The sequence below is a fragment of the Bufo bufo genome, chromosome 5, assembly GCF_905171765.1.
Source record: "Bufo bufo chromosome 5, aBufBuf1.1, whole genome shotgun sequence".
In the NCBI taxonomy this organism is placed as follows: domain Eukaryota; kingdom Metazoa; phylum Chordata; class Amphibia; order Anura; family Bufonidae; genus Bufo; species Bufo bufo.
The window spans coordinates 465328089-465347313 of record NC_053393.1 but is presented as its reverse complement, the minus strand read 5'-3'; the positions used below and the strand labels follow the sequence as shown (position 1 = coordinate 465347313).

At 48.5% G+C, this 19225-nt stretch overlaps 1 protein-coding gene across 3 annotated transcripts in view; it reads left to right on the top strand.

The window, feature by feature from the left end:
* PLCD1 (phospholipase C delta 1) overlaps positions 1-19225 on the top strand; it is a 121959-nt gene that overhangs the window by 37098 nt on the left and 65636 nt on the right. Inside the window, exons 1-2 of one of the 3 annotated variants that reach the window (XM_040433742.1) lie at positions 989-1231; positions 18565-18729. In XM_040433742.1, the coding sequence (XP_040289676.1) occupies positions 1132-1231; positions 18565-18729 (265 nt within the window). In that variant the 5' untranslated portion in view covers positions 989-1131. Of the gene's footprint in view, positions 1-988; positions 1232-18564; positions 18730-19225 lie in introns of those variants that run through there. The other 2 variants (XM_040433743.1, XM_040433744.1) reach the window with 2 other exon arrangements.

Here is a 19225-nt window from a genome sequence, read left to right as displayed (position 1 = left end):
TCCGCCCGGCAGTGTGTTATTGAAAACAAAAGAGCCCGTGCCCTGCGCGATCTAGCGCAGGGCAAGGAAGTGCATCGAAGCATGAGATGCTCCAACGCTAGCCTCGGGGATGCTGCCTGGGTGAAAAAAAGGGTATGTCCGGGTTCAGCTCCTTTAAGTCCTATTCACACAGTCAGTGATTTCCTTAAGTAATTGTGGGCCAAAACCTGGAAAGGAGCCTTCACAGAGAGAAGGTATAATGGAAAGATTTGGACCTCTTCTGTGTTTTTGACCCGCTCCTGGTTTTGGCTCACACAATGGCCGAATGCACACGGACGTGAGCGGTCCGTGGTATCCCGGCCTGGCATCCTGGGTCCGTGGTATCCCGGCCTGGCATCCTGCTGACCGCAGGAGCGCACGGCGTCATTGGCTTTTTCTGCAGATCCGGTGACATACCGGGTCTCTGCTAGATGGAGGCTTCCGCCTAGCAGTGTTCCCGGTGACGTCACCGGCACTAATGGGTGGGCTTAGTGCTGCTCTAGCCTAAGGCAAAGCTAAAGCCCACCCATTAGTGGCGTAAAAATGTGAATGAAAAAAGCCCTTGCCCTGTGCAAGGGAGGGCATCCGAGTATGACATGCTCTGATGATAATGTCCGGGGGGCTGCCTGGGTGAAGAAGGGGATATGTCTGGGTTCAGCTCTGACCCCGGACAACCCCTTTAAAAGAGCAGAGCAGGTATGCATGCTAGGAGTTGTAGTTTCACAACAGCTGGAGTGCAGAGGTTGCCGACTCCTGTTCTACATGAACGCAGTGATTTGAGGTGTTGCTAGGGGTAACCGCTGCCTACAGATGTGCCACCTTACACTGGAGGGGAGGGGGGTGTCTCTGCCCTGAACTGTACATTACACCCCGCAACCCCTTCACCGACTCCCGATAAGTAGCTCTTCCCCCTGTACTTTCTGGCGTTTCCTTCTCCAGCTGCCCCCTCCCCGTTGCCTCCTCCTCCGATCCCCACACCCCTCCCGCCTCCTCCGCTATGGACTCTCCCGTCTCTCGTCGGGCTCCAAGTAGTAGTAGTCCGTTTTCGGGGTGACCACAGAAGTGAGGGGGGTCTCCGGGCAGCGGCGGGGGGCTCATGCCGGGGGGTTCAGCATGCAGTGTCTCGGCAGAAGACCGTCCCGGACCAAGTCCCAGGAGCGAATCCTTGAGGAGACGAGCCGGAAAGTGACCCACGTCAACAGCGCCCGGCTGGGTAGGAGACTAATCCCGGGCACTAGTCGTTTCCATTGGGGTATATGAGGGGGTGATCCCGGTGTTACACGGGGCTGCTCCACTCCTTCCTAATCGTCCCTGCTGGTCTCCAACCTGTGGCTTTCCAGCTGTTTTAAAACTACAGGTCCCAGCATGCTTTGGCGTAAGTAAGCTGTGAGAGTATGCTGGGACTTGTAGTTCTACGACGTCTGCCCAGCCACAGCTTGAAGACCAGTCAGGTTTATTCTGTTTTATTACATGTATTCTGTGTCAGGCCATGTCACCACAATGTATGGACCAGGAACAGTCCCTGTATTGGGGTCTGTTCAGACAGAGGATCTGGTCTTCTGCGCGGTGCTGCGGCTTCTGCCGGGGGCTCTCATTAGGACCCCTCCTAGGTTTAGCTCCCGCACCGTAACTGAGCCAAGAATTGACCTGTACATTTTTTGTGTGGTCTTGAAAATAAAATAAAAAAAGCAAAGTTTCTTGGCCGAATGATCTGCGGTATCCCATTGAAAACAGTGGGAGGCGGTATTGGCGCAGATTCTGCCCAGTTTTCGGCTTACACCTGTTAGGACGCCCGAGGGAAGTGAGTGGGCAGAGTGGTGTCATTGACCCGGTCCACATTCACTTCTGATGGGGCAATAAACCGCTGCGAGTCATGGCACAGTTCATTAGCCGTGTGGCATTAAAGGGGTAGGATAGGGGATAACTATACGTGGTAGGGGTCCTACCGCTGGGACCCCCACCCATCACAAGAACAGGGGCCCCCCATACCATGTGGAGCCCCCATGAAGTGGTCGGTCAGAAATGTGCGCCATTGCTCCATTCATTTCTATGGGAGCGCCAGAGTTAGCCCAGCGAGCTTGTACCGGAATACGTTATCACAGACGCGGCTGGTGTGCGGTGCTCGCACTCTGCAGGAGTCCATAGAATTGACCCAAGACTACCACTTGTTAAATATCCCAAAATGACTTCACCCCTATGGGGGCACCTGTGACTAGCAATGGGGAAATCTACAGCTGGCACAATCGGGCATTTGTGATTTGACAATCTGAAAAAAAAATAAAAAAATACAACAGATACTGAAAAAAAAACGTGGGGAGATTTTTCAAACAGGTATAAGGGAAAGCTAGCGTAGTTGCCCAAAGGAGCTCGGAAAAATGAAAGGTGGCATCTGATTGGTTGCTAGTGGCAACTAAGCCAGTTCTACGTTACACCAGTTTAATAAATCTCCCTCATTGTCTTTGCTCGGACAGCACCCGAATATCGCCTGTTTAAATGGGCCCTTACCCTCCCTAGCCTGTCCGTGAAATCAGAGCGTCATAACGCAGGACTGTTGAGGCAGATTTACTTATCCTGTACACGGGGTGGAATGAGACGCTCTAAACCTAATATCACACGGGCGAGTTTTCCGTCCAGATGCGTTTCGTTTTGAGAACAAACAGCATCCGGACTGAATTCTGACCCCCCGATCTGGGCACATGAGCGTCGTTTCTCACTGATCATCTCTTTGTTCAGGAGAAATCGCAGCATATTCTATATTGTGCATATTCCACGCAGCTCTGGCTCCATAGAAGTGAATGGGACTGGGTAAAAACAGAAGACATCCAGAGGCAATGCAATTTTCACTGATGGGTTGTAGGAGATGGTGTATTTAGAGAAGAAAACAGCACTACTCACTGGATATATAAAAAACATCTGTCCTAATGGTGGCGGTGCCAGCGGTGTTAGGTCCAAGCTCGACGGGCCCCCAGCAATCCATAGAAGAGAATAATTTCCGGATTGTAGGAGATGGTGAGCATTAAGCCTCATGCAGACGTCCGTGGAACACGGTCCGTGAGATACCGGACTGGCATTGCAGGAGCGCACGGCGTCATAGCAACCAATGATGCCGTGCTCTCCTGCAATGCCAGTCCGGTATCTCACGGACTGTTCCACGGACGTCTGCATGAGGCTTTATTCTTCAGTTTTTCTTCACATGCGTGAAAAACGGATGCAATCTGGATGGAAAAAAAACTGAAACACTGAAGGAAATCGCAGACAAAACTCATTCAATGCACATGCACAACCATCAGTTTTTCACCTCTGACGTATCGCTCATGTGAAAGAAGCCTAAGGGCTCATGCACACGACCGTATGTATTTTGCGGTTCGCAAAACAGGGATCCGCAAAAAAAAAACAGATGACATCCATGTTGCATCCGTGTTTTTGCGGATCCATTGAAACCCGGCCTGTCCTTGTCCACAAAACGGATAAGAATAGGACACGTTCTATTTTTTGCGGAACGGACATGCGGACATATGGAAACAGAATGCACACCGAGTCATTTTAGTTTTTTTTTTGCGGACCCATTGAAATGAATGGTTCTGCATATGGACCTGTGAAAAAATGGAACGGAAAAAAATAAGTTTGTGTGCATGAGCGCTACGACTGCTCTTACACAGGCTGCTGTGCTGTGTTTTTGGTCTAGCAAAAAAATTTCATACATCCGTGGAGTGGCTGTTCCCGTGGTTGCGGACCACAAACAGCAGGTCTACAAACCACGGGCATCGGCTGTGTGAACTCCACATCGCGGTGCGGACCTATTGACTTGAATGGGTCCATGATCTGCAAGAAATGGCAAAAGATAGGACATGTGATGGAAAAATGAATCCAGCCAGCAAAGGAGGCAATATGGACAATCACAATACATTAGTAAGTGGCTTGTATTAACATCTGCTGAAGTGAGACAACCCCTTTAAGGCTCATACAACACACTGCTCGCTCTACAGAACTGGCAAAAAGGAAGTTGGTGAACAGTTGGGGCCGACACAGTACATGCACGTGAGCAGTACTGTTCCTGCAGGAAGCCGTCGTGATTTATTTCTCATACAGCCCCTTTTAAGAACTCATTTACACAGTTCCTAGCTGGAAGGTTGGACATTCAAGACCGTCATCGGCTGCTTGGATCCTGCAGTGACTGTACAGTCAGCTGACTAGGGGGCCACATCTGGATCGTGTTTGTTAGCCTGTTCGATGCTCTAGTGACGAGCTCCACTAAAAGGTTAACATCCAGCGACTGAGCTGCACCTAAACAGTTGATCGGTGGGGTGTCAAACTCCCTTCCACCCCCACCCAAAAAAGCTAGTGATGGCCTATCCTCAGGATAGGCCATCACTTAGTAAAGCCTGGACAACCCCTTTAATGTCGTCAATTGATGTCATATGTAATTGTATATAGTCACATTAATGGTAATAAATTAATCCAGTAACAAAAAATCCACGCGTTTCAGTGTAAGTGCCCGTGAAGGGTTCCTGTGATGAGTTCCCGGTAGATATACGGAAAGTATAGAGAATTCTGCATCAGATAAAAGGTCAGCATTACCTCCTGTCCTCATTCTAAGGCCTCCTGCACACGACCGTTGTGTGCACCCGTGGCCGTTGTGCCGTTTTCCGTTTTTTTTCGCGGACCCATTGACTTTCAATGGGTCCGTGGAAAAAACGGAAAATGCACCGTTTTGCAGCCGCATCCGTGATCCGTGTTTCCTGGCCGTGAAAAAAATATGACCTGTCCTATTTTTTTCGCGGCCAACGGTTCACGGACCCATTCAAGTCAATGGGTCCGTGAAAGAACACGGATGCACACAAGATTGGCATCCGTGTCCGTGATCCGTGGCCGTAGGTTACTTTTCATACAGACGGATCCGAAGATCCGTCTGCATAAAAGCTTTTTTATAGCTGAGTTTTCACTTCGTGAAAACTCAGAACCGACAGTATATTCTAACACAGAGGCGTTCCCATGGTGATGGGGACGCTTCAGGTTAGAATATACTAAAAGAACTGTGTACATGACTGCCCCCTGCTGCCTGGCAGGTGCTGCCAGGCAGCAGGGGGCAGCCCCCCCCCCTGTCGTTAACACATTGGTGGCCAGTGCGGCCGCCCCCCCCCCCCCTCACTCCCTTGTAGTTAACAAACACATTAGTGGCCAGTGGGCCCCCCCCCTGTAGTTAACACATTGGTGGCCAGTGCGGCCGGCCCCCCCTCCCCTGTAGTTAACTCGTTGGTGGCCAGTGGGCTCCCCTCCCTCCCCTGTAGTTAACTCGGTGGCCAGTGGGCCCTCTCCCCTCCCTCCCCCTCCTAATTAAAATCTCCCCCCCTATCATTGGTGGCAGCGGAGTGTACCGATCGGAGTCCCAGTTTAATCGCTGGGGCTCCGATCGTTAACCATGGCAACCAGGACGCTACTGCTGTCCCGGTTGCCATGGTTACTTAGCAATTTGTAGAACCATTATACTTACCTGCGAGCTGCGATCTCTGCGTCCGGCCGGGAGCTCCTCCTACTGGTAGGTGACAGGTCCGGCCGGGAGCTCCTCTTACTGGTAAGTGACAGGTCATGTCACTTACCAGTAGGAGGAGCTCCCGGCCGGACCTGTCACTTACCAGTAGGAGGAGCTCCCGGCCGGACCTGTCACCTACCAGTAGGAGGAGCTCCCGGCCGGACGCAGAGATCGCAGCTCGCAGGTAAGTATAATGGTTCTACAAATTGCTAAGTAACCATGGCAACCGGGACTGCAGTAGCGTCCTGGTTGCCATGGTTACCGATCGGAGCCCCAGCGATTAAACTGGGACTCCGATCGGTACACTCCGCTGCCACCAATGATAGGGGGGAGATTTTAATTAGGAGGGGGAGGGAGGGGAGAAGGCCCACTGGCCACCAACGAGTTAACTACAGGGGAGGGGGGGGGCCCACTGGCCACCAACGAGTTAACTACAGGGGAGGGAGGGAGGCCGGCCGCACTGGCCACCAATGAGTTAACTACAGGGGAGGGAGGGAGGCCGGCCGCACTGGCCACCAATGAGTTAACTACAGGGGAGGGGGGGGGGGCGGCCGCACTGGCCACCAATGAGTTAACTACAGGGGAGGGAGGGGGGGGGGCCGGCCACACTGGCCACCAATGTGTTAACTACAGAGGGGGGGGCGGGGGGGGGGGTCTGCCCCCTGCTGCCTGGCAGCACCTGCCAGGCAGCAGGGGGCAGTCATGTACACAGTTCTTTTAGTATATTCTAACCTGAAGCGTCCCCATCACCATGGGAACGCCTCTGTGTTAGAATATACTGTCGGATTTGAGTTTCACGATGTAACTCAAATCCGACGGTATATTCTAACATAGAGGCGTTCCCATGGTGATGGGGACGCTTCAAGTTAAAATATACCATCGGATTGGAGAAAACTCCGATCCGATGGTATATCAACTCCTGACTTCACATTGAAAGTCAATGGGGGACGGATCCGTTTGAAATTGCACCATATTGTGTCAACGTCAAACGGATCCGTCCCCATTGACTTGCATTGTAATTCAGGACGGATCCGTTTGGCTCCGCACGGCCAGGCGGACACCAAAACGACTTTTTTTTCATGTCCGTGGATCCTCCAAAAATCAAGGAAGACCCACGGACGAAAAAACGGTCACGGATCACGGAAAACCGGGACCCGTTTTTGCGGACCGCAAAAAAATACGTTCGTGTGCAGGAGGCCTTAGGCCTCTTCCATACAGTCAGTATTTGGTCAGTATTTTTTTATCGGTATTTGTAAGCCAAAACCAGGAGTGGGTCCAAAGTGGGGAAGTGCCTCGTAGTGCTTCTTGGGCTTCTGATCCGTGCCTCCGCTCTGTAAAAGATAGGTGAAGTCCTATCTTCAGTCGTATCTTGCAGATGGGATTGCGGACCCATTCAAGTCAATGGGTATATGTATTGGGCCCGTATATTGCGTACCCACTGTTCACGGTCCGCAATACTGGCACTGAGCCATTACTCTCGTGTGTATGAGCCTTAAAGGGGGTCTGTTACCTTTTTTTCACCAATATAACTAAGGCTATTTTCATACTAGCGTTAAAGTTTACCGGTATTGAGTTCCGTCCTAGGGGCTCAATACTGGAAAAAAAACGTTTCAGTTTTGTCCCAATGCATTCTGAATGGAAAGCAATCCGTTCAGTAAGCATCAGGATGTCTTCAGTTCAGTCCCTTTTACGGTATTTGGTCGGAGAAAATACTGCAGCATGCTTCAGTATTTTCTCCGGCCAAAATTCCGGAACACTTGCCGGATCCATTTAATGTATTAATGCCCGATCCGGTAACAAGTGTTCCGGAAAAACGGATCCGGTTTCCCGGTCTGTGCATGCGCAGACCTTTAAATCTGTGAAAAAGATAAATACCTGATCTGTTTTTCCGGTTGACACCGGAGAGACTGATCCGGTAGTGCAATGCATTTGTCAGACGGATCCGGCAGGCAGTTCCGTTCTAACGCTAGTGTGAAAGTACCCTTAGAGCACTTAGATACACATCCCAAGCATGCTTGTGTGTACTTTGTGTCTGTATTCCATGTCCAGGAAAAGCACTTTTAGGGCTTGTTCACACGACCGTTTGAAGCCCGTGCTGTGGACCGCAAATTGCGGTCCGTAATGCATGGGCACCGACCGTGTCCCAGCCGCATGGGGATCACAGACCCATTTAATTGAATGGGTCCGCAATCCGTCCGTTCCGTAAAAAGATAGAGCAAGTTCTATCTTTTTGCGGTGCAGAGGCATGGAATAGAACCCCAGGAAGCACTCCGTAGTGTTCCGTTTCGTGCTTCGGTTCCGCACACGGTCCGCAATACGGCAACGGGCAGCACACGTTCGTGTGAATGAGCCCTTATTCTGCTGTAAAACAGCTCCCAAGTGCCCGGCTCTGCTGCTTTAAGTGCCCAAAGCACACCAGACTGAAGAGGGGAGGGCTGCTGTAGCTGCTCACATTTTGGGATTAGTACCAGCTAGAAATATGCAGACAGCATTATATCCACTATATCAGAAGATATAGCCGTTAGAAATCCAGTCTGGAGTGAAAGCTGTTTTTACTTTCACTTTCACTTTCAGCTGGGCACTTGGGAGCTGTTTTCCAGCAGAATAAAAGTGCTTTTCCTGGACATGGGATACAGGTATGCTTGGAAAGCGTTTGCAATCTTCTGTGGGGCAGTGTTGTTAGTTATATTGGTGAAAATAAGTGACCGACTCCCTTTAAATCGTTGTCTTGCACCTACAGGCAAGCTGCATTATGGCATTGAGGAGACCGAGACACTTGTGTAGAAAGAATATCAATAGGGCTCCCGGTCACTTTGTAGCACCTATCTTTATAGGGGTGTAGGGTAATGGAAAGGAGTCCTTAGCTAGGACTGAGAGCAAAGTCCACTATGGCTCATTACAGCGTAGATAACCATCTAGTTTGGCACCCTGGCAGTTTTTGTTTCCCTGTGGCAATTATTAGGCGCACATGATGGTTTTCATTCTTCAACCCCAGGGTCTGGTCAAGGAGCTGCAGCATGGGTCACCGTATGTTACATGGACTCATTGTCCAGCATTTAGTCTGGTGCAGGTGGAATCACCCTTTAAATAGCGCAGGTATGTCAGTACTTCAGTGATATTTCTCTGCCGAAGTCGGCTCTTACCCCATGACTTTACTTTAATGTCTATAAACAGGGGTATACAAAACCACATTTAGGCCGCATGCACATAGCTGTGTGACGGCTGCGTCCATTTTGCGGACTTCAAACTGCAGGCTATCTGTACCTCACATAGCCATTGACTTCAGTGGGTCCGCAATCTGCAAGATGCGGCCAAAGATAGGACATGTCCCATCTTTTGTGGCGTGGAGGCACAACTCAGTGCTTTTGGGTCTGTGCCTCCAGAAAATAGGACATGTCCTATCTTTGGCCACATCTTGAAGTCAATGGGTCTGCATCACAATGCAAAACGGACACGGCCGTCACATGGTCGCATGAATGCACCCTTAAGCTTTTACTGCAGTACTCTTTAAAGAACCGAAGTAAACCAGCTGGTGTATACTGGGGGCCCGAGCAGCACGATTTCTACATGTACCAGTGGTGACCTATAATATGTGCTCTAAAAACTGTGCAATGGTTCAGTTATTTCCCTGAGGTCTAGCGGTTTCAGGATGTTGCTCATATAATGAGGGTGTGGTACCTGGATCTGTCAGACGTTCACTATTGTAAGTATGTGAATCTGCTGTAGTGACAGGTTCATAGTTACACATAAGGGATTGACCGGCCGCATTGTGTGGGGTAAACTAGGTGAACAGGGAGCCTGTTTTTTAAAAATAAATACAAAGTGTAGGCGGCTCACCTGTCTGCTTTCATGTGTAAGGTGCTCCATGTCAAACGGACTCACCCAGTCAGAAATACACTGCTCACAAAAATAAAGGGAACACTCAAACAACACAATGTAACTCCAAGTCAATCACACTTCTGTGAAATCAAACTGTCCACTTAGGAAGCAACACTGAGTGACAATCAATTTCACATGCTGTTGTGCAAATGGGATAGACAACAGGTGGAAATTATAGGCAATTAGCAAGACACCCCCAATAAAGGAGTGGTTCTGCAGGTGGTGCCCACAGACCACTTCTCAGTTCCTATGCTTCCTGGCTGATGTTTTGGTCACTTTTGAATGCTGGCGGTGCTTTTACTCTAGTGGTAGCATGAGACGGAGTCTACAACCCACACAAGTGGCTCAGGTAGTGCACCTTATCCAGGATGGCACATCAATGCGAGCTGTGGCAAGAAGGTTTGCTGTGTCTGTCAGCGTAGTGTCCAGAGCATGGAGGCGCTACCAGGAGACAGGCCAGTACATCAGGAGACGTGGAGGAGGCCGTAGGAGGGCAACAACCCAGCAGCAGGACCGCTACCTCCGCCTTTGTGCAAGGAGGAACAGGACGAGCACTGCCAGAGCCCTGCAAAATGACCTCCAGCAGGCCACAAATGTGCATGTGTCTGCTCAAATGGTCAGAAACACACTCCATGAGGGTGATATGAGGGCGCGACGTCCACAGGTGGGGGTTGTGCTTACAGCCCAACACCGTGCAGGACGTTTGGCATTTGCCAGAGAACACCAAGATTGGCAAATTCGCCACTGGCGCCCTGTGCTCTTCACAGATGAAAGCAGGTTCACACTGAGCACATGTGACAGAGTCTGGAGACGCCGTGGAGAACGTTCTGCTGCCTGCAACATCCTCCAGCATGACCGGTTTGGCATTGGGCATTGATCGCCAGAGGTAGCCTGACTGCCATTAGGTACCGAAATGAGATCCTCAGACCCCTTGTGAGACCATATGCTGGTGCGGTTGGCCCTGGGTTCCTCCTAATGCAAGACAATGCTAGACCTCATGTGGCTGGAGTGTGTCAGCAGTTCCTGCAAGACGAAGGCATTGATGCTATTGACTGGCCCGCCTGTTCCCCAGACCTGAATCCAATTGAGCACATCTGGGACATCACGTCTCGCTCTATCCACCAACGTCACGTTGCACCACAGACTGTCCAGGAGTTGGCAGATGCTTTAGTCCAGGTCTGGGAGGAGATCCCTCAGGAGACCGTCCGCCACCTCATCAGGAGCATGCACAGGCGTTGTAGGGAGGTCATACAGGCACGTGGAGGTAGGGTTGGACGATATCAAAAATATTCAGACGATAACGATATTAAAAAATTTATTGCGATAACGATATATATCGCGATAAATACCCGTTTAAAAGAAAAAAAAAACACAAGGAGACGTTATACTGTATGGGGGGCCACAAGGAGACATTATACTGTATGGGGGGGCCACAAGGTGACGTTATACTGTATGGGGGCAGCCACAAGGAGACATTATACTGTATGGGGGCAGCCACAAGGAGACATTATACTGTATGGGGCGGCCACAAGGAGATGTTATACTGTATGGGGCGGCCACAAGGAGATGTTATACTGTATGGGGCGGCCACAAGGAGACGTTATACTGTATGGGGGGCCACAAGGAGACATTATACTGTATGGGGGGGCCACAAGGTGACGTTATACTGTATGGGGGCAGCCACAAGGAGACATTATACTGTATAGGGGCAGCCACAAGGAGACATTATACTGTATGGGGGGCAGCCACAAGGAGGCGTTATACTGTATGGGGGCAGCCACAAGGAGACGTTATACTGTATGGGGGGCCACAAGTAGACGTTCTACTGCATGGGGGGCCACAAGGAGGTGTTACACTGTATGGGGGGGCCACAAGGAGGCGTTACACTGTATGGGGGGCCACAAGGAGGCGTTACACTGTATGGGGGGGCCACAAGGAGGCGTTACACTGTATGGGGGGCCACAAGGAGGCGTTACACTGTATGGGGGGCCACAAAGAGGCGTTATAATAAGGTCTTGTGGCCACAGGCCACCATACATGCAGTAATACTTTGCGATATACCTTTCCCGCGGCTGCCTCGCTTGTGTGCTCTGATTCTGACATCAGATGCCGGTGGGCAGAGATTTGAATATGGGAGCAAGGAGGAGGGAGAGCCGGGGCGGCCGCTGCGGGAAGTAGTAAGTTTATAATTTCGTCACCAGAGCACACACTAGTGAGGCAGCCGCAGGAAAAGTCTCTCCAGAGACACCAGTACTCACACAGGGGATCGATTCGCCACATATACAATAGAGCCGGCACTGGTGGGTGACGACGGTGATGATGTCAGATTGTGGGTGGAGACTTGACTAAGGGAGGCGGAGCAAGAAAGAGCCAGGCCAGGAGCGAGAGGAAGTAATGTTACTCAGCGGCAGCGCTATGCAAGGTGCAGGGGCGGGCGGGCGCACGTTTAGAAGCGGTCAGCGCACAATGTGAGCTGACCGCTTTGATGACGTCACAAAATACCGCAGTATTTTGGAAACAGCGATATCGCCATATCGCCGTTTTTTTAATACTGCGGTATATCGTGATACCGGTATATCGCCCAACCCTACGTGGAGGCCACACACACTACTGAGCCTCATTTTGACTTGTTTTAAGGACATTACATCAAAGTTGGATCAGCCTGTAGTGTGTTTTTCCACTTTAGGGCTCTTTCACACTTGCGTTCTTGTCTTCCGGCATAGAGTTCCGTCGTCGGGGCTCTATGCCGGAAGAATCCTGATTAGTTTTATCCTAATGCATTCTGAATGGAGAGAAATCCGTTCAGGATGCATCAGGATGTCTTCAGTTCCGGAACGGAACGGTTTTTGGCCAAAAATCCTGAACACTTGCTGCAAGGCCGGATCCGGAATTAATGCCCATTGAAAGGCATTAATCCGGATCCGGCCTTAAGCTAAACATCGTTTCGGTGCATTGCCGGATCCGACGTTTAGCTTTTTCTGACTGGTTACCATGGCTGCCGGGACGCTAAAGTCCTGGCAGCCATGGTAAAGTGTAGTGGGGAGCGGGGGAGCAGTATACTTACCGTCCGTGCGGCTCCCGGGGCGCTCCAGAGTGACGTCCGGGCGCCCCACGCGCATGGATGACGTGATCACATGGACACGTCATCCATGCGCATGGGGCCCTCTGACGTCATTCTGGAGCGCCCCGGGAGCCGCACGGACGGTAAGTATACTGCTCCCCCGCTCCCCACTACTACTATGGCAACCAGGACTTTAATAGCGTCCTGGCTGCCATAGTAACACTGAATGCATTTTGAAGACGGATCCGTCTTCAAATGCTTTCAGTTCACTTGCGTTTTTCCGGATCCGGCGGGCACCTCCGGCAAATGGAGTGCACGACGGATCCGGACAACGCAAGTGTGAAAGAGCCCTTAATTTTGAGTGTGACTCCAAATCCAGACCTCCATGGGTTGAAAAATTTGATTTCCATTTTTTTATTTTTGTGTGATTTTGTTGTCAGCACATTCAACTATGTAAAGAACAAAGTATTTCAGAAGAATATTTAATTAATTCAGATCTAGGATGTGCTATTTTTGTGTTCCCTTTATTTTTTTGAGCAGTGTATGTAGAAATGGATAGAAAAATAGACAGGCACTCTATAACACCCAGAGAGAATATAGACTGAAAGGAACCTTTAATATTTACAAAATATAAAATGATATACCAAGCAATAAAAAATTTAAAAACCTAGATCAGGAACCTGTAAAGTATATATAGCAGTATAGCAGCAGGCTGACAATTATGGGTGGTTAGTTCAAAGCCACATGGGATCAAAAATCAAACATCAATGCATATATTTCCACAAACGCATAAAGAGTCCTACTTCTATTGGTAGAGGATGTTTCCACCCAATTATGGCCACAAGTATAGATATAGATGGTATGTTGTACCAATATAGTCAGTATTGATGGAACTATGTTGCAACAATGTATTGTATCGGATTGCTCCAAGTAGTCTAGAGACGCTGAATGGCTTAGGGCTCTTTCACACTTGCGTTGTCCGGCTCCGTCGTGCACTCCATTTGCCGGAAGTGCCCGCCGGATCCGTAACACCGCAAGTGAACTGAAAGCATTTGAAGACGGATCCGTCTTCAAAATGCGTTCAGTGTTACTATGGGAGCCAGGACGCTATTAAAGTCCTGGTTGCCATAGTAGTAGTGGGGAGCAGTATACTTACCGTCCGTGCGGCTCCCGGGGCGCTCCAGAATGACGTCAGAGCGCCCCATGCGCATGGATGACGTGATCCATGCGATCACGTCATCCATGCGCGTGTGGCGCCCTGACGTCACTCTGAAGCGCCCCGGGAGCTGCACGGACTGTAAGTATGCTGCTCCCCCGCTCCCCACTACATTTTACCATGGCAAACAGGACTTTAGCGTCCTGGCAGCCATGGTAACCATTCAGAAAAAGCTAAACGTCGGATCCGGTAATGCGCCGAAACGACGTTTAGCTTAAGGCCGGATCCGGATTAATGCTTTTCAATGGGCATTAATTCCGGATCCGGCCTTGCGGCAAGTGTTCAGGATTTTTGGCCGGAGCAAAAAGCGCAGCATGCTGCGGTATTTTCTCCGGCCAAAAAACGTTCCGGTCCGGAACTGAAGACATCCTGATGCATCCTGAACGGATTTCTCTCCATTCAGAATGCATGGGGATAATCCTGATCAGGAATTTTCCGGCATAGAGCCCCGACGCTGGAAAAGAACAACGCAAGTGTGAAAGTAGCCTTAGTCCGGTGGAGCAGATCACTCCCAATAGTTAGGGTAGATCAAGTATCGGGACAATCTCCAGTGTCGATAGTATTCGCTTCCCGGCTAGTGGGCTATATGATCGCCGACTGGGCCCGGCAAGTTACCAATGGATGAAGCGCTTCAAATTGTGTTTCCTCCAAACATAAAACTTGCGGGTATATTAATATTTCACCAAACGCGTTTCAGAGTCTAAGACTGACCCCTTCATCAGTGGTCACCCGCATATGGCCAATCTCATCCCTTTTATACTGTCCATTCAGTGGGGATGAAAATCCGGAGTAGAGATCCTTATTTTTTCTCTTTCTTACTTATTTGGGCTATTGATATTAGGATGTTTGAGTCTAAAAAAGTTGTTATTCCATTAGTCCTTATGTCAAAAGGTGTATAAACCCATATATAGCACATATTATGCTATTGATGCGTTTTTTATTGCGGCATGGTTGCGTTTTTTTTCTTTTATAAGCGTTTTTCTGTATAAGTATGCTGCAAGTTCAATCTGATACTTTGGATATAAAAAAAATCTCTAAAAAGTACCTTAAAAAGGTGTAAAACGCCAAAAACATGTACATAACTGCCCATCATTGCCGACTTTCTTCTTGTGTGTATGGCCAGCTTTAGTACGGAAAGGACAAATTGTGACCATGGACATGATCTCCTGCAGTCCTATGTAGAAGTTTAGGACAGTAGTCTTCAAATAATGGTTTCACCATTGCCTATCCTGGATTAAAGGGATATTTCAGGCTCCTGGTGAGGATGACCTGTCCTCAGGAGCCCAAAAGGAACTGCTGATTGCTGGGGATACGGGGTATTGGACGCATACCAATGAGATATTGATGACCTTAATCAATATCACAAGCCTGGAAAAACCCTTTAAAGAGGACCGGTCACCACGAAATGCAGGGCAATCTTCAGGCTGCATGTTATAGAGCAGGAGGAGCTGAGCAGATTGATGTATAGTTCTGTGGGAAAAGATTCAGTAAAACATGTAATTTCTGATTTAATTAATTATGGGAAAGGTGATGTTGATCAAATGAAAGTTTTAGGGTACTTTCACACTTTCGTTGTGAGGATCCGCCAGATCTGGAAATCCGTATCCAAACTGATATCATTTGTAGACTGATTCGGATGCGGATCTGTTTGACAAATGCATTGAAATTTCGGATCCGTCTCTCCGGTGTCATCCAGAAAAACAGATCCGGTATTAATTTATTTTTTGCATTTTTAAAGGTCTGCGCAAATGCAGACCGGGAAAACGGATCCGGTTTTCCGGAACACTTGGTAACAGGTACCGGCATTAATACATTTCAATGGGAATTAATGCTGGATCCGGCATTCATGCTGCGGTATTTTCTCCGGCCAAATACCGTAAAGGGACTGAACTGAAGACCTCCTGATGCGTACTGAACGGATTGCTCTCCATTCAGAATGCATTAGGATAAAACTGAAGCATGAATGAACTCGATAACGGAAAAGAATAACGCTAGTGTGAAAGTACCCTTACTGAGACTTTTCCTACAGAGCTATACATCAGTCTGCTCTGCTCCTCCTGCTCTAGAACATGCTGCCTGCAGATAGCGCTGCATTTCGTGGTCTACAGGGATTGGATCAGATCTTTTTCCCTCTCAGTCGTCTTATAGATATAATATCTAACAAAGATCAATGCTGTTTAGCAGCTTGCTTTCTAGACATTTTGTGATATTCAGTTGGAGGCATAAATATATATTTCTTGTGTACTTCCGTTTTATTTCTGCTATATGGGCTCTAAGAATTGCCTGTCTGTTAGATGAGCAGGTTGTATTTGTATGTATAGCACTGTACCAGCTCTTGCTTATGTATACATGACCCTTGTTTGGCCTTATTGTGGACATCTGCAGGTGTGTACAGTGCTATTATTTGTTGGTAGTTGTTTTTACATCTCGTCCACAAGCTGCAGAAAATGTCTGCCCCAGAGGCTGACCTCCAGATCGCAGGATGTCAATTTCTACTGCAGATTTTCACCAGTTTCAGGGAACATTCACCTAGGCATAGGGAGATTTATCAGAGGGGGGGGGGGGGTTTAAAGGGGTTGTCTTATTGGCATTTATCATGTAGAGGAAGTTATTACAAGCCACTTACTAATGTATTATAATCCATATCGCCTCCTTTGCTGGCTGGATTCATATTTCCATCACATTATACACTGCTTGTTTCCATAGTCATGCCACCCTGCAATCCATCAGCAGTGGTTGTGCTTGCACACTATAGGTAAAGGTAACGACCTCTCTGGTGGCCAGGACTGTGGGAGCGCACATAGGCTGGTGCTTTATCCTATAGTATGCAAACACGACCACCGCTACTGGATTGCAGGGTGGTCATAACCATAGAAGTGAGCAGTGTATAATGTGATGGAAAAATGAATCCAGCCAGCAAAGGAGGCAATATGGACAATCACAATACATTAGTAAGTGCCTTGTATTAACTTCCTCTACATGCTCTTTGCTGGAGAGACACAACCCCTTTGAAGTCTGTTTTGCAGAAGTCTGCACCACGTTTATCAAATGTCACATGGGTTTGATCTGCAGTGTAAGATGTTACTCCACTTTCTACGCCACCTCAGTCTTACAACTTTTTTTTTTTTTAAGTCAATAAATCTGGTTTTAATAACCGCAACATGCTGAATACCAGGCCCCAGGCTATACGTAAAACACATGTCGGTGTTTGGTGTGTAAGTGGCCGGTATCTAACACGACACTTCTTTCCCACCTTGCCCTTTCTCATCCCGTCTTGTACTGAGCCGCTATGGCGTTTTATTTGATATTTACTTTGGATCTATTTAGTACATCATTTTTAGTGGGGTATGTAAGGAAGGAGCATATGGGGGGTGTTTATTACTACTGGTTATTTTAACCACCACTTACTCCCCTGTTATCTGTCACGTGCCTGTCTTTGCCATTTTATTGTATTATTGTTCATGTTTTATTATGATATCAATAAATGATTTGCAATATTTCATTCGGCGGTGATTTTATGAGCACAGTAGATACTGGAAGCGTCAAATACAAGTCTTTAAAAATGCCAGACTGTATGCAGCATTTATAAGCTCCTGACTGTGGAGCATTTATGTAGTGAACCATGCTGACATATCCGTTCTAAGGGTATGGCCACACAACGAGGCCGTACCGCAGCTGGGATGTGGTCACCTTGTGTCTAGCCAGCTTTCCGGGGTAAAATAATAATTGCCTATCCTCAGGAGAGGTCATCAATATCAGAACGGTGGGGGTCCGACTCCCATCTCCCCCTGCTGATCAGCTGTTTGAAGAATGAATTGGCCTGGGCTGCAGTACCAAGCGCAGCCACTATACAATGTACGGCGCTGTGCTTGGTGTGCTGGGAAGAGGCTGTATCGCTCACCAAGCGCCTTGGCCTCTTTAAACAGCTGATTGGTGGCCTTGCCAGTGGATTGAACCCCAACTATCTGCCACAGATGACCTGTCCTGAGGATAGGTCTTCAGTATCTTACTCCTGGACAACCCCATTAAGTCAGTGGGGTCTGTCAGGCCACAACAGCATCGGCCTCATGCACACGATCGTTGTTTGGGTCCGCATCCGAGCCGCCGTATTGGCGGCTCGGATGCGCACCCTTTCACTTCAATGGGGCCGCAAAAAATGCGGACAGCACTCCGTGTGCTGTCCGCATCCGTGGCTCCGTTAAAAAAAATCTAACATGTCCTATTCTTGTCCGCGTTTTGCGGACAAGAATACGCATTTATATTGCCGACTTCCGTTCCGCAAATTGCGGAAAGCAACACGGGCGGCTTCCGTTTTTTGCGGATCCGCGGTTTGCGGACCGCAAAAAACGGCACGGCCTTGTGCATGAGGCCTAACTAAGTAGAACACCATTGCTCATTCTGTCTTCATTCTTAATGGCCGCACAGCCGTTAACAATGAAGAGCAAATAAACAATGTGGCTCTAATTAGTTAATATGATGCTGCTGTGGCTTGTATGGGCGGGCGGTACTTGGCATCACAGACGCTCCCATGTGCATGCACCCTATTGATGCCAACTATAATTGTTATATTTATCATTTTAATTGTGGTTTTACACCTTTTGTATGAACTGGGATTTGTAAGTATAAAATGATGAATTTGAGGGTCTTTCCTGGCCCGCTGACTGTGTACTTTGTGAGGGTCTGATCACATCATTAGAGGATTTAACATATCTGACCTAAATTGGATGCATGGGGGTCTATAGATGTGATGTTTGTGCTAGGAACAAAATGTGAACGGACCCTAACGAAGTCCAGCGGTATAAAACGATTAAACCTTTTGCGATGCATCATTGATCATATGAAATATTCCTTCCTCTGCAGGTTTACAAGATGACGAGGATCTGAAGTTTCTTCTGAATGGAACTTCACTGTCTAAAGTTAAATCCGCTTCATGGAAAAGGTCACGATTTTACAAGCTCCAGGAGGACTGCAAAACTGTATGGCATGAGTCAAAGAAGATCTTGAAGTCCTCAGATTCACAAGTGTGTGAGTAGATGACAGGAAAGGATTTCTTTATATTTCTGCTCATTGGGAATTTGGACAAATATGATGCTAGCAGCAATTGGCGGCCACTTCTGTATCACTGTGCGAGAAGCAGAATGTAAACTGACCAAGTGTATATGTATATAAAATAAGTGCCCAGAGCTAACGAAATGACACGATTCTAAAACTTCTCACCTCTCCTTGGGTACATGTGGATGCGGAGTCACTTAGTCTCTTCACTCTGCAGTATCCCCGGTAGTTTACACTCCTCTTGGTGCCTACTGCCGGTGCCGAAGGTACAACAAAACACCTGACTGGCGAGGTGTTGGACCCCTGCCAGTCAGACACTGGAGGTCTGTCCTGAGGATAGGCCTTCAATATCAAAGTCCTGAACAACCCCTTTAAGTTAAATGTAACTTTAAAGTCTGTATTCAAATTGGAAAAGTCTACATTTACTTCATTTTCTGACAATGCTTATGCTCTTGGTATGGCATTTCTT